The 14525-nt window shown below is 35.1% G+C and overlaps 1 protein-coding gene across 4 annotated transcripts in view; it reads left to right on the top strand.

Moving 5' to 3' along the window:
- Window positions 1-14525, top strand: part of RBPJ (recombination signal binding protein for immunoglobulin kappa J region) — a 153468-nt gene that overhangs the window by 120530 nt on the left and 18413 nt on the right. For all 4 annotated transcript variants that reach the window (XM_085322678.1, XM_085322677.1, XM_085322676.1 and 1 more), the window contains exons 2-3: window positions 5509-5547; window positions 9064-9159. In XM_085322678.1, coding sequence (XP_085178804.1) covers window positions 5509-5547; window positions 9064-9159 — 135 coding nt within the window. The remainder of the gene's footprint in view (window positions 1-5508; window positions 5548-9063; window positions 9160-14525) is intronic.

Genomic DNA, 14525 nt, shown 5'->3' with positions numbered 1-14525 from the left:
GAAGTTCATTCTCAAGGCATGAGGATGCTAGAGCAGTTTCGAGTGACTTCAGATTTCCAGTGGAAGCTGAGGAATGGTACGGTGTGAGGTTCAGGTGGGTAGGTAGGTAGGTAGTTAATTTGGTCTTGCAAATTACAAAACTATCCTGGCTGAAATTTTTCCTTCCAAAACTGGCTTGAGGTGTAACACTGTCGAAGAAAGTTTCAGCCAGAACCATTAAATTTAGCAGCAGAAAGCATTATTGTGTAACAGAAAAAAGTTAAGCACTTTTAATAGTGGCATATAATAACTGATAGATTTGATTTGTGTTCCTGCTTCTGTGTAGATGCTGGGAAAAAACAGTGGAAGTTCATGCTCTTGCAGCAGTACAAAAGTTAGTGGAGTGTGTAGTGTATCTGATCTCAGAATTTGAAAAAAAAAGACCTGGAATTCTGACATTTTCTGAAAATGTTTGAAACTTATCCTATATCTTGTTTTCTTTCTTTCTTTCTTTTTAACCCACTAATATTAAAAGTTTTAGTAAAACTGCTCGGTGTATTTATAAGGTTAATGTTAATATTACTTGAGGGGCAGTCAGTTATAATCTTGTAACAAGATAAAAAGAAATAAAGAAAAATAACTTCCCATTCTATTTCAGTAGAAGTCTGAATGRTAAACTGGCACTTGCTACCTGAAAAGGATGGACTTTGGAGCAGAGGAATGATTTGGGATGTGATGTATCAGTAAAGTTATTTCTAGARTGAAAAAATGTGGAAGTGAAATAATTTCTACAAGATATCAGAAGACAGAAAATCCATGAACTAAAAATATAAACTTAATGCTCAAAAAATACAGAACTGGGAAAAGAATTATTGGATCAAAATACAACTGTGTACAACAGCAGGTCATTATGGTTTGACTAATGTTCACACACGTTTGCAGTGCAGTATATTAGGGAAGTACTAATAAAAACACAGTTTGTCTGAATTAGTTTTGTGAACAGAAATGACGACTTACTTGTATGTCTAGAATTCCAATATAGTACACCTGAAACAGTGCTTAGTCTTGAATAGTACAGTAGAAAAAGATGAAGGGAAATGGTGGAGAACATTCTAATAAGACTTTAAGAATGGACTTATAATTAGGACTTGAAATTATGTATATTTAGTTTGTTTAATAACCATTATAGGAGTAAAACTGCAACACATTTAATTTCCACTCCTCTGTGTGTGTGTGTGTGTGTGTGTGTGTGTGTGTGTGTATATTTAATCTGTAAATCTGCATACTTTCAAGATGTAAATGAAGATGAGGAAGAGAAATAAAAGCTGAATAAAAAGAAATTCCAGTGAAATACAGGAAAAACTACTCAAGGAAAATATTGCGGACTGCCAACTCTGAGAAGTAACCTTGAAATGTCTGAACTGGCTCATTCATCAATATGCCAGTCAAATACAGAAGTTTGTACAATCTGTGATTGTGGATATTTCAATGTCATTTAGTACAAAGCTGTAGATAATGTGCTTGCACTCTCAAACCGGCTGTCTTGACGTCAGAAAAATTAAAAAGCCTCTTACTCTTTTCTTCTATGTGATTAGAAAAAATGTGGTTTCTCCACTGATAGTTTTTACACTTCAATTTGCATTGTTGATACAGGTATCTATATCAGATTGAAAATGTATGGACAGAATAAACCAAATGAACTGTTAAACACAATGCATGTAACACTAAATTCTTTTTTTTATTTTCRTATCATGTTTGTGTGTCTTGATTTCTGCAGTGTAACTGAAAATTTGGCAGTAATTCTGACCTCCAGGACGMAAGTGCTGCAGAAAACGTTACTGTGTGATGTTGGGTGTTTCTGAGTGCGTACTTACTGGACCATGCCCACTAGCTATCAGTAATGGCCAATWAGGGAAAGAAGATGAAAGACAGGGTAAATCTAGACAGTTCGTTCTTTCTGGTAACTTTCTTGCTGCTGGTAGATCATGGTTTAGGTCTTCCTGAGAGTAAGATTGTAAATAATCATTATATTTAATGGAAACAGATGGAGTTCTGTACAAGACTTTTGTATGATTTTTTTAATCCATKTTTTTGCCTCAATAATATCCTTCAACAATATGCTCTACAACTTATTATTATTTTTTTTTAGAGTTAGAAGTTTCTTTTTGTTTTAGAATGAAACTTTCAGACATCAGGTTTATTTTGTAATTCTTGTGTTTCTGAGAACTAGTAAATAGCCACCTGCTTTTCACCTTCTGCCTACCATTAACGATTTTTCCAGGCCTTTACATCCATTTGTAACTTCTCTCTCATGCTCTCTCACTTGTGAAAGGCTAAGGGGTCTTAGCCTATTGCATATGAAAACTATTGATCATCCTTACTTACTTTCTTGATATCCTTTCTTATTCTGGGATAACCTYCTTCGCTATGGTTCTCCATGCACTTCAGAGAGTATTGAGGATTGTGAATATATGATGGAATAATGCTGTGACATAATAATGTTTATTTTCTCCCCCCCCCATTCCATTCTTAATTCTTGAATTCTAACTTCTTTGACTGTTACTGTCTTTTAACAAGTGAGATTTTTTTCTTCTGGATACCTAAAAATGCTTTGCCAGCCAACCTTATCCATGTGTGTATTGGTCATTTACCTAAATAATTCTTTATGATACGTGACATTCGTTTAGAAAAGTTACATTAACTTTTCCTAAAATACTGTTATTATCACTGCCAAAATTACTACTAATTTAAATACTTTGTAAGTCAAAACCTAGAGGTCTTTTTTTCTGAAAACCATTTATGGGATCCTTGTAAAGATTTTGAGATAGTAGGTGAATTTGCTGTTTTATTGATACCAAAGAATAGGATACAACCCAGTCATCACTTCAGATGAGATTACTGAAAAGAAAGTAGCTGAATTTAAATAGACATGATCAAAAATCAAGTTTSTAAGTATGAGCAGGTAACTTCCTTCTCTTTTACTTCACCCTACATGTGCATGTAAAGAATAAAAAAAAMCTATCAAATCCAGCTGTGCATCATCTCTTCAGAAAGTTCCTGTAGCTAGGAGTAACAATTATACATGTTCATAAATTGATTACAGTGAAATTGTTGAAGTTACTTTGCATGGAGGAGTCTATTGAAGGCTGTCATGTGGTTTATAAAGGTGCTACACTGAGCGTCAGATGATCAGGATTCAGTTTCTGTCCTGAACCTGCAATGAGCCCCAGTGCATCCCAAGGRTGACCTAGCGCTTTAGTTCTGCATCTGAAGAATGGGGGTGTGAGCACTTTTCTTCTGAGCTGGATAGTCAAGATTTGACTAAAGAAAAGATTTAATTCATTCCATAAAATAGTTGCAATTATTTAATGTAGGTACCTTGTTTTTCAAGCTCTTTTTTAGGCAGTAATAAGTGTACATGTAAGGGAATAAATCTGCTGAACTCAAGTTGTACATGAGTAGAATATACAGTTTTGTCTGGGACTTTGTGTTAGGCAGTTTCTGGCATACTAGTGTCCTCATCTTGGACTGGGTCTGTAGGCCACACTACAAGTAAGTATAGTGTGTATGTAATGCCTCCTTTGTTCCAAATATAACTACCTCTTTTCTTTTCCTTTTCTTTTTCTTTTTGTGAATTAAACTGTGCAGTGGGATTGAAACGAAGAATGTAGTTCTGCGTAAAACCGTGCAGCTAATCTTCAGTTTCTTTTGTTTGTCCGTTGAGTCTTGATTAAAGATAATCTRTTGTTTAGTGAAGGTGAATCACAGGTGAATCCTCTGCCAGGTATGATCCTTGGTCTTCAGGGAAGAGCAGTAACTATGCARATAGTACTACAGAGGGAGCCTGCTTACATGATTTTTCAAAGGAAATCTTTAAGAATTTAAATTTCACGTAAACATGAAATGCAGTCTCTTGAATAGTTTCTAAAATACAAAGGCCAAACAGGTGCAGTACACTAACACCAACAAAGGAAAACATGAAAGAAACTTAAGACTGGTATTAAAAATGCATTTTGATTTCATTATCTTCATATAGATTGAAACTGTTTATTTAAATCCTCTGTGTAGAGTGGAYCATAGGACTTCAGAAGACAAGTTTCTTAAGTCTTTTAAAATAACTTTAAAACTTGCTGAATGTTTTTGTCTTATCAGGAGAGTGCTATTCTGTTTAACTATGTAAGTTGCATTAACTAAGTATTTTTACTTTGTACATTTCTACAAGTAGTGAAAGGAAATTGGAGTATATCAAGTAATTCCACAGCCAGYTGCAATAGTGTTCAGCACAGATCCACTGCATAAATAAGTGAATTTCTTGTGACACCATTTAACTATCCTGTTCAGGGGGGATGCTTCTTCCAGGGATCTTCCCTCACTGTTGTAGGGGTATATTAAAGGAGGGTTTATTTCATTATCCAGGAAGCATAAAGGGAAATATATACCAGCTTATCAAAAAACTTGGGAAGTTATAGAGATGTTTATGAACACTGTCGGTGGATGCACTTGTGCTTCAGTTTATTTTTAGGTAGAAAGGTGTTAAGCTAAACCTGCTAGATGCTTGTCTAAAGGCTGCTGTGCGTTTCTTTTTTTGTCCTGATTTTAGTTTGTGGTTATACTTCCTTACCTGGTTAAGCAGAAAAGCAGATATGAATTGTTGGGTACAGACTTTGATCAGGTCTTTTGCCAGACTGTTTTGGTTTAATCTGTTGGAGCGGGGGGGGGACGACTGTCTTGGTTAGTGAATTGTTTCTGTCCTGTGTGAATTCATTGTCTTAGGAAAGCTAAGACTTTTGTGGAAAATTTTAGTTCAAAGAGGATATTTTCTCAAGGGCAAGTTCCAGGACTGAAGGAAATACAGCTGTCTGAAAACACTTTGTGGGTAAATAACACTAAACGTATAGCAGGGTATTTTTAGATCATGCCTGGCTCTGTTTCACAGGTCATACTATATGCCTGTACCAGCATGTATGAAACATATTGTCAGCCTTTCTGCAAGAAATCGCTGAGGAGAAGCTGATTTCTGAGAAGTTGTCCTGATGGGAAGCATTCATTGTGCTTTGCCAACTCACAATCAGGGAAGAGTCTGCTAATTTCTATATGTTGATAATAACTGGTTTTAGCTGTAATATCTGAACTTCCCAAAAGAMATTTAGAGAGAAACTAAATGGGATTCTAGCTGGAAGTATAATAAAAAGAGAATGAGTTGGTGGGGGCATTTTTGTGTTGGTTTATAAGCTTGAAATAAATGGAAGACTTGTTTAGCATTAAAATAACTTACATAAATGAAATGTTTTTTGTTGATGTTTAAGAAAGTAAGTTATCTGKTGTTTTGAATAAAAAATACCTATTCTTGTGGGAAAAGCTGTTGCAAGGAGGTGCTTGGTATTTTAATAGCATTTTATCTAGGAAATTGTAAAGAAAATATACCAATTTATAATGCATGTTCAGAAATAGTAGGATTGGGATTATATTTCATTGTGAAACTATGACTGAATGTTTTTGTTTTAAATTAGCACCTTTTTTGTTTTCCAGGAAATTTGGAGAGCGACCTCAACCTAAGCGGCTCACAAGGTAAACATTGAATTTCCATTTTTATCAATTTTATGAACTTACCCTTTTCACCTCAAAAAGAATCTCAAAAATAGATAACAAATTGTGGGCTGCTAATCCTAGAGTTTTATATGTCAAAGCTTTCAAAAATGCGATTCTTTTAGGCAATCTACAAGTAGTAAAACTCTGAACAGTAAGTGGCTTATTTGTTTTTAATATCAAGTTCAAAATGTCTTTTTAGAAATTGTATTGATTTCATGTATTAGTTGTGTATTATTCAATAGAGTGTGAATCTGCTTAGGTTTAAATCCCTAGAGAGGAATCAGATTTCTTTTCTTGGGCAAAAGTGACTTGTAAAGTCATATAACATTCTTTACTGGCAAATYTCAACTGTTTTATTGATGCTATCGTGCTGCAGTTAAGAGCAAAATTAACATGGTGCTGTCAAAGAATAATCTTAATCAAATCTTGATGAAGTCTAAATAGCCGGAGACAATGTCAAATAGTGCCACTAAGGCAGTTCATTCAGAAGAGCGTGTAGAACCAGTGTGGAGTACTGTGCCTGAACTGATCCTGTGTCATGTGGGAAGGATTTATARGGATGCTGTTAAGTAGTTGCTGTTGTCAAATTGCTGTGACACAGTCAGTGCAAATATTTATTGTTCTGTATCACAGTCTGTGTGCCGATTACAAGCAGCTATTGAGTTTAAATCCTCTGATTGCTGGAAGTACAAAAGGTCTGTGATCTTTTTTACAGTTACATGTGGTACTAACACTGCATAAGGGCATAGGCGCTCATTGTTACTCTGGTCTACTTCTGTTCTGAATGAAACTATGATACTTTATGTAAACCACCAGGGAAAAACTATCTATGTTTTGTGTCAAGGATATTTGCCTCAATACATTTCTGGATAAGTACCGACACTTGCATTTCAGTGCATAATTGATCTATACTGACTTATAGGTAATTAAATGAACATAATGCTTTCCTATTGACTTGCTTGTTTCCTGGGATATTTCAGGAAATTAAGTTTTAAGTCATGAACTGTTTTCCTTTTTGAGCAGGAGCACCTGTTAGTATCACCCTCAAGTTACTAATTTACCTTCTACAATTTAAAGACAACAACAACAAAATTAAAGATTATTTTAGTAAAATCTTGGCCTGGRCATTTTTATCTACTAAGTATAGTGAGTCTACATTATGTAGACTAAGTATAATGAGCCTATATCATGTACAACTTTTTAGCTACTAGATTTGTAAGGTACTTTTTCCTGCAAGTACTGAGTAGGCACCTGGGAACTGCTAGTCATTCTTCAACACAGGAGCTTGTAAACTTTCTCCCTCTCAAAAGAGAGAGGCTGGAAACAAGCAACCTAGCCTTTTTTTTGAAGAGACAATGCTAAAAATGAAAAGCTATCATGCAAATCTTCATAATTCATTTATATAGGACTCAAAAATATCTCTCTATCATTTTAAAGTCATATAGTTAAATTATTGGAAAATTGCTCTGATTTATTCTTTTAGAGGTACTTCTGTGTGTCTAATAATCTGTTCATCCTCATGCAAGCTCCAGTATAACAGGAAAACTTTCTTACGTGTGTTTTCCCGAGAAAATAACTAAAACTTCCTTTTTTCTTCCTTTGTTCACAACTTTGTTCATAGTGTCAGTTGTTTTTGCAGTAAAATGTAAATTAAARTAATATTACCTTTGAAAAAAACTTTGAGATTTAATAATGAAAAATGCCATATATGAATTACAATGGGTTTATATTTTCTTTATCAGTGGGAGGGGCTGGAGGTTCACATTCCCAGTTCTCCCAGGAGCTCAAATTGTGTGAGTCCACTGTAGCAACAGACCAAGAGAAAAGGCAGAATTTCTTCATGATATATTAGACAGCAGCTTAGCATTGTTATGGATGGAGAGGTCACTGGGTTTTGCGTAGGGTGCTTTTTTTTTCATGTTAGTCAAATTGAAAAAGCATTTAGTATAACAGGTCTTAATAGAGTATTTTAATTTATCAGCTTGGATATAAAAAGTTCTTAACCTAGTTAAAAGCAGCTAATACGTGTCATAATGAAATACATTATAATAATTTCAGAGTGAATTGTGTTTAGATTTTTTCATTTAAAATATATTCTTAAATAATGTTTCTGAAGAAAGTATGCATATGCACTTTGAGACAGTTTTTTCACCTCTATGCTTTCATGCATAGACATACAGATTAACAGTTATTAGACAAATGTAAATATATTGAGTTAATTCAAATTTAAAACAGCAGTCCAGTCCTTCTTTCTCTCCTCTTATATCCTGCTTATTTACATAGAATGTGTAGTGCACTGCTCATTCTCTTAGGCAGGCATGGTAAATGCAAGAATTTACAAAGCATTGTTAGCAAAATAGTTTGTTCCCCTCCGCCCCCCGCCATTCCCCCATTGCTTGCTCCATGTACTTATATCTGGGACAAGTGAGTTAACAAAATATTGCTTATATCTTGCATCTTTTCTCACTGGAAACACTGTTATAAGAAGCCAAGCCATCAATTTATTTTGGTGCTCTAGGTCTGTATGAAGGGAATTCAACAACTGCATGCAGTCCACCAAAATTTCCTCCTCTGTAGTTTCGACACTTCATATAACTTTCTCTTAAATTCATAACTCGTTTCTCTGGTCGGTGACTTTAAAGATGAGTTCATTGGTGTAATATAGGCATTCAAGCTGCAAAAGCTCTGCCTGGGAAATACAGGTGCGCCTGTCAGTGCTCTAAGGCAGCTAAACCCCTGCATGCTGAATTTGGTGAGCTGCTTAATGGACAGTTGGATTATTATACTGAAGAATGACAGGATGTGTTATTCCCTTATTTCTCTCAAGGAGTGGCTGTTTGTGTGTCTGAGGTGATCACAGCTTTTATCTGTCTTCTGTCATTGCAGTGGTGATGAATAATAGAAAATCTAACATTCTTTTGCCTGATTATGTGCAGGAGAGAGAAAGCTTAGAAAAATAGACCAATAGGCTTTTTTAGTATCTTCACAACCAAAAGAAAACCCCTATAAACTGACASTGATTCAATTAATACCCCAAGAAAAAATTCTGGACCATTTGTCTTCATTATTATGGGAGACTGAATTATCGATTAAGGAGATGGCATTTAATTATTGAAGTGTGTTCTAATCAAATATTCTTAGCATGATATTTTATAAAATTAGGATTGGAACATGATGCGTGAATGGGCATTGAAATAAATATCAGTGCGATTTTTACATAACGATCATCCTTTTTTTTTCTAGAAAATGTATTAATAATGGTAAGTGGCCAGGGACCACTGCAAGTTCRATGCAAGATAGTTTCTTCTTTTCACTGTGCAATTGTCTTAGAAAATAATACAAGCTTATTTTAACACTATTAGTGTACTGACAGTTGCCCTTCCCCACCTCCCCCAGTTTCAGCTATATTTATTTTTCCTAAAGCTCTCTGGATTATTATAATTATAAATCAAACAAAAAGAGCTTTCAAAGCTTACTTTGTCTTTTAATTTTTAGAGAAGCAATGCGAAATTACCTAAAGGAGCGAGGTGATCAAACAGTGCTAATACTCCATGCAAAAGTTGCGCAGAAATCATATGGAAATGAAAAAAGGTAAGTTTCTTTTCCTGTCTTCCCTCCTCTGATTCTAGCTGAGTGAACAATGTATAGTGTGTATTCTGGTGCATAATACCGAGCAGAATTCCTCAGACTATATTACAGTTTGAAGTTGCATAAAATGAAATGTGTTCTTGTAAATCACTTAATTATATAATGAATGTTACAAGCCTGTGGCATTCAACATAGTGATGCTGGCTTCTGCCAACAGGTTCTTTATATATCTTTATATATCTTTATATATCCATTGAATTGTTTACTCAAGAATACTTTTTAGATCTCTTTGAAATTCTTGATGATAATTAAATGCGAAATCAGGGAAAGAGGAAGAAGGAAGGACATGAAAGCAAAAAAGTGTACTCTGTGCGTATTATACATCTCTACAGCCCTCTGTCACTTAGTGCAACAAATAATGCAAAAGAATAATGCAATGCCAGGCCTTACTACAAATAAATAACACCTTTAACCCTTTTCAGCAAGATCCACAGCCCAAAAGATTTATTGTAACTATATAGGAACCTCTGATTGTTATCTTTACAGRCTGTTTTCATGCAAAAGTAGAATAGTTAACACTCACTGCAGATGAATTAAGCATATTACCTCTGAAAAAAGTGAGGCATGGGCCTGTGGATAAGAAAGTGAATTTCTAAATAGCTTGAGTGTAACTTCAGTAAGTTTTTTCTTCTGGGACTAGAGCAATTCATGAGGATAGGAACATTTTAAAAATTTAAAAATTTATTTTGAAGAGCGATTACATCAAAAGAAAGGAGAAGATGCAAAGATAACATATGTTGTTTTGATTATTAAAATTTCCGTTACTGTTGAGAACGCGTACAGAAATGTTGTGAAGAATACAGATCAATGCTTTAAATTGTTACTTGCTAACAGTTCCTGAAAACTTCTGTGTGTACTTCAAGTCAGCATTGCCATAAATTCTTGCTGCCTTGAATGTACATTTATACTTTACTTGATCCTATTAAAACCACTTTAGCATATGCATTATTGAATTCTCCAGGTATTGGTAACCTTCTGTAAGCTACTAATTGGTTTCTCACTACATGGAAAGGCTGCTAACTAGCGTTAGGTGTTCTTCTATCACTCTGAGGTTTGTGAGGTGAGGTTTATTTGCCTAACTCAGTGTAGCTTCATGAAACTTACTTYAGCTTCTCTTTTTAAAGTATATCAAGATTTTTTTTTTCAAAAATGCTGCTGTTTTATCTATAGCAAAACATGCCTTTGATCTGTCACATTGCTGAACTGAACAGTTAGCAAAGGTTTAAGGCTGTCTTACACAGCTGGTCAACTAAGTTTTCTAAGTTTTCACCCTTTTTTATATTCAATTAAGAGTTTTGCGTACATCATTACTGCTTTATAAACCAGTCTATTTCGTAGTTATTTTTATGGAAAGATATCTCTTCATACTTTTTAAAGGGCTTCAGTATAACATAGATATAATCTAGGGTTTTTTTGATACATAAAGAATAAATTATACTATTTTTATAAATAAAAATTCAAATTATAAAAGGAGTTATTTCTTAAATTTGATGTTTCTTTCAGTTAAATATAGAAGCTGAAAAGAGTCCACCTCTATTCTACTCTTTCAACTTTAATGTAAGGTCATGGAAAATATTCATCATTAATAAACCTTGCATAGCAAAATTGAAAGTTAAGTACAAAACCTCCCTTTTAGTGTTTTGATGAGGATTAGTAGGTGGTGAAATACTCAGTTGAAAACTCACTCTAGAATATACAGGTCTTACGTTACGGTCTAGTTTGAATATACTTCCCAGAAATAGAATTCCAGGTTGTTGCCAAGTAGTTGGAGATTTGCTATGTTAGTTGGATAGTGTTTCTGAAACCCTAAATACCAGTATAGTAATGGTGGGAGACTTCTTTCTTCTTTGAGTGGACCCTTATTAGCCTTGCTTTTCTCAAAGTCAATACTGTTTAATTTAACAGAAGAAGAAGAAGTCAGGAAGTAAGAAGCTTAAAACACTGTGTTTTGGACTTGAGTTTAATTCTTTTTGCCTAATGTTTCCTGTTGGATGGCTGTTGTCTTTCAGAGGTCTTCAGATGACAGGAGACTAGAGGCTCAAGTGATGCTTAGCCCTAATGAGCRTGGGTGTTAGGCTTGTACTTGTTGTGTTTTTTCCATAGTTACTATTCACAGAGATTTGTGTCTTCAGAGTCTCCTGCCCTTAGTGRAAGGGGCACAGTTTGAACAGTATGAGCGTTCAACAGTTTGAAAGACTGAAGTGTTTTGGATCCCAAGATGTAGGTAGGTAAATAATGTGAATCAGTGGCACTTGTGGGGGTATAAGCTATTATGAGTTTAAACATTGTCCTTACAGGATGTTCTAGCTGCATCTTTAGAACTGTTAGTGAAGGAGCTTCTGTAGTTTCTGCTCAAATACTTCTCTTCACCACACTGAGTGTGCCTGCGGTCTGGCTAACATTCTTGTTGAGTGCATTGCCTTTTCCAAGGCTTGCCACGTGGCTCCCCTGCCTTATTCTTAGCACTCTAGCACCTAATTATTTTTCACTTGTTTCTTGTTGTGTTATATTCTTTAGTGGATGTAGTCAGTTTCTTCAGCTCTTAAGAAGGAAAGAAGACTGCTGAGGGGTTTCATGCTCAAAGCAGTGGGGGTAACTGACAAACATACCTCCTGCCTTGACCGACTCTGAATTGACCAACAGCTACAAAGGAAAACAACTCACCTGCTAATGTCATCCTGAACATAAAGAAAGCAAGGTGGTAGATACATCTAAATCCTCCTCAAGGCAAAGACTTCTGTAAGATGAATGCTGGGCTGACTTGGACAATTTAAAAAAGGATACCTTTGAAAACAGAAATCTGTAGTTTTTAAAAGAGCATTAGGTACATCAGAACTAGTAGCAGTGATGAGCTTAGTGTATTTTATATTCCACCTCTTCTTACCTGGCAAGTCCTTCTCTACTTGAAATACAACATTTTCTGTGTATTTATAGACCTTAGTTGACTGAAGGGGCTGAGGGAATGCATTGTTCTCTCTTTGGCTTTTGTCTGACTAAGAACAATACTACAGATGATGCTGAAGATGCAACTTATTCCACCTTCTCTTGTTGCAGTCAGAATGCTGGAATCACTAGAACGTGTGGTAAATTCTCTTACTCTTCCTCTGAAGTCATTTTGAATGAATGGGASCATCTTCAGACAAACCTGAGCTTGAGGTTCTTGCCATGGAAAAACGTTCAGTTTCCAACTKATCTGATGGAAAGACTTGTCAGAACAGACAGATTAACAGCTTGGTTCCACTTACTATACTGAGTTACTGCTTCGCGAATCTAACAGGATCAGTGGGAGGAGGCATTAAGGGGATGCCCTTTATGTTTGGAGATAAAACCTCTGCCTTTTCCTGGCTAATGTTAGTCCCAATGTTAGCTTCATTTTAAGCTGCCAGCTATTTTAATTATACTAAATGGAAGCTGCATATGAGGAACACCCACAGAGTGCACCTACAGAGAGAGTAGCTTCCTCTGAGAAGCTAGGAGTCCAAAAGAACCACAGCTAAATGTTGCAGAGATAAAGACTATTAAATACATGAAGTATTTTCTGAGATTTGATATCCCCAAATAATATTCAGGTTCAGCCAGTCAACCAGTTACTGTGCTTTACATCAACAAATAGGAGGCACTAAATGTGCATCTTGTCCTGAAGCTCTAACAAGTGTGGAATAGGTTTTGTTCAAGAAGACATTCCTGGTTGCTATATTTCCAGGAGTGAATGAACTCACACAGTTGATTCCCAATAGATTTGTAAAAAAAAAAAAATGCATCCCTTCCATGTTGCTTTACTGCTCATTTAACAAGGGCTTACCAGTCTACTCATGGCATAGAGCAAGAGATGTTACAGGAATATGTTATCAGTCTGATGAGGAAATTATGCCTTACGTGATTTTCCACCATTACTAATTGTACTGAAAATTCTGACCAAGCTCAGAAGAACCACAGACAACTGTTTGTCCCTCCAACACCCATCATTTATTTGTTTTTCTTATAGGTCAGATAAATACTTCAGAGGCATTTTTATCTCCCACTCAGTCTTAGTTTAGTTTTGTGGTTAAAGAAAAAAAGAGGTAGGTCCTGTAAATCAAAGGTTGAAGGAACGATATTTTCATTTGTTCCACTGAATCTTGCCTTACCGTGTTTTCAGTCAGTAACACTGGAAATTACTTAAACTAGCTTTTTTGTGTTGGGGTGAAGAGTCTTTTTTTTTTTTTTTTTCTTAATCAGTCTGAAAGCCAGCCTCTCACATAAACATACACATTCCTGTTTATATAGAAATTTTTATTAATTAGAAAGACTATTTCCAACAGTTATTGTTTTACTGATCAGATTCTTTAATCCTCTGTGAAAATTAGAAGCCTGTGGATACTCACTACTTATTCACACTATTGGATAGGAAGGTTATAGTTAACTGCTTGTACATTAGCTCCTGGGATTGAAAGTATGAAATAAAAAGCCACCAGACTGTAATTGTCTATGTCTGAGAACTGAGTAAGAGAGAGGCTGGTACTTCAGAAAACCCTTCACAATTGTGACCATCCAGACTGTTTCCTCTTGTTTGACAGTTTTAACCAAACTTAAAATTCTCTAAGCTGCAAGAATTTCTTTGTTCATAATTCATAGTTTTCCAGTGCTTTTCTCTATATTTTACTTTTTAAGAGAGTATTTTAATTCTTGTGGCTTCTTTTCTCTTTGTCAATAGGTTAAAACTTCTTTCATATAGATCTTTATTGCCATCTAGAGGTTGTAGTTATTCAATAGACTTATAACAACGCTTGGGTTATTTTATTTATTTATTTATTTATTTGCCTAAGCATTGCTCAGTTAATAAACATTAATTTTTAATCTCTGTGTAATTCCTTAAGTGGAAGTAGCTTATAATTGTTGATAAAGAAATTATTGAATGCTTCTATTAAAAATGTTCTGCCTGAAGGGATCTGGCACATTTTTCTAGCTGTAGTTTTAGTTCATATCCCCCACCCCCCACCTTTAAATGTATTTTGCATGTCAGAAACATGACAATGGCCCTTTCCCTAGGATGTCAAGGTAGAGWAGATCTCCTAAACATTATTTGGGCAGGTTCATTACTTGGGCAGGTTCATTGCCCTCCCTTGCTAATCTAACAAAAATATGAYTTTCTCTTCTTTCCATCTGTGTATGTCTATAGTTTTTTTTTTAAATTGCATAAGTCAAAATTTTCTGCTACCAAAACTTCCTCAGTGTAATGCTAAAGGTATTATTTCTTGCTCTGTTTTGTATTTCTGTTTTTCTGAAACATGTCAGAAGTTACAGCAAGCAGTAGATGAGTCTCACAATAG

This window comes from Rhea americana, unplaced genomic scaffold, assembly GCF_003343005.1.
Source record: "Rhea americana isolate MKP2758 unplaced genomic scaffold, rheAme1 scaffold_8, whole genome shotgun sequence".
Classification (NCBI taxonomy): Eukaryota; Metazoa; Chordata; class Aves; order Rheiformes; family Rheidae; genus Rhea; species Rhea americana.
This window is presented reverse-complemented; position numbering and strand designations above follow the sequence as displayed.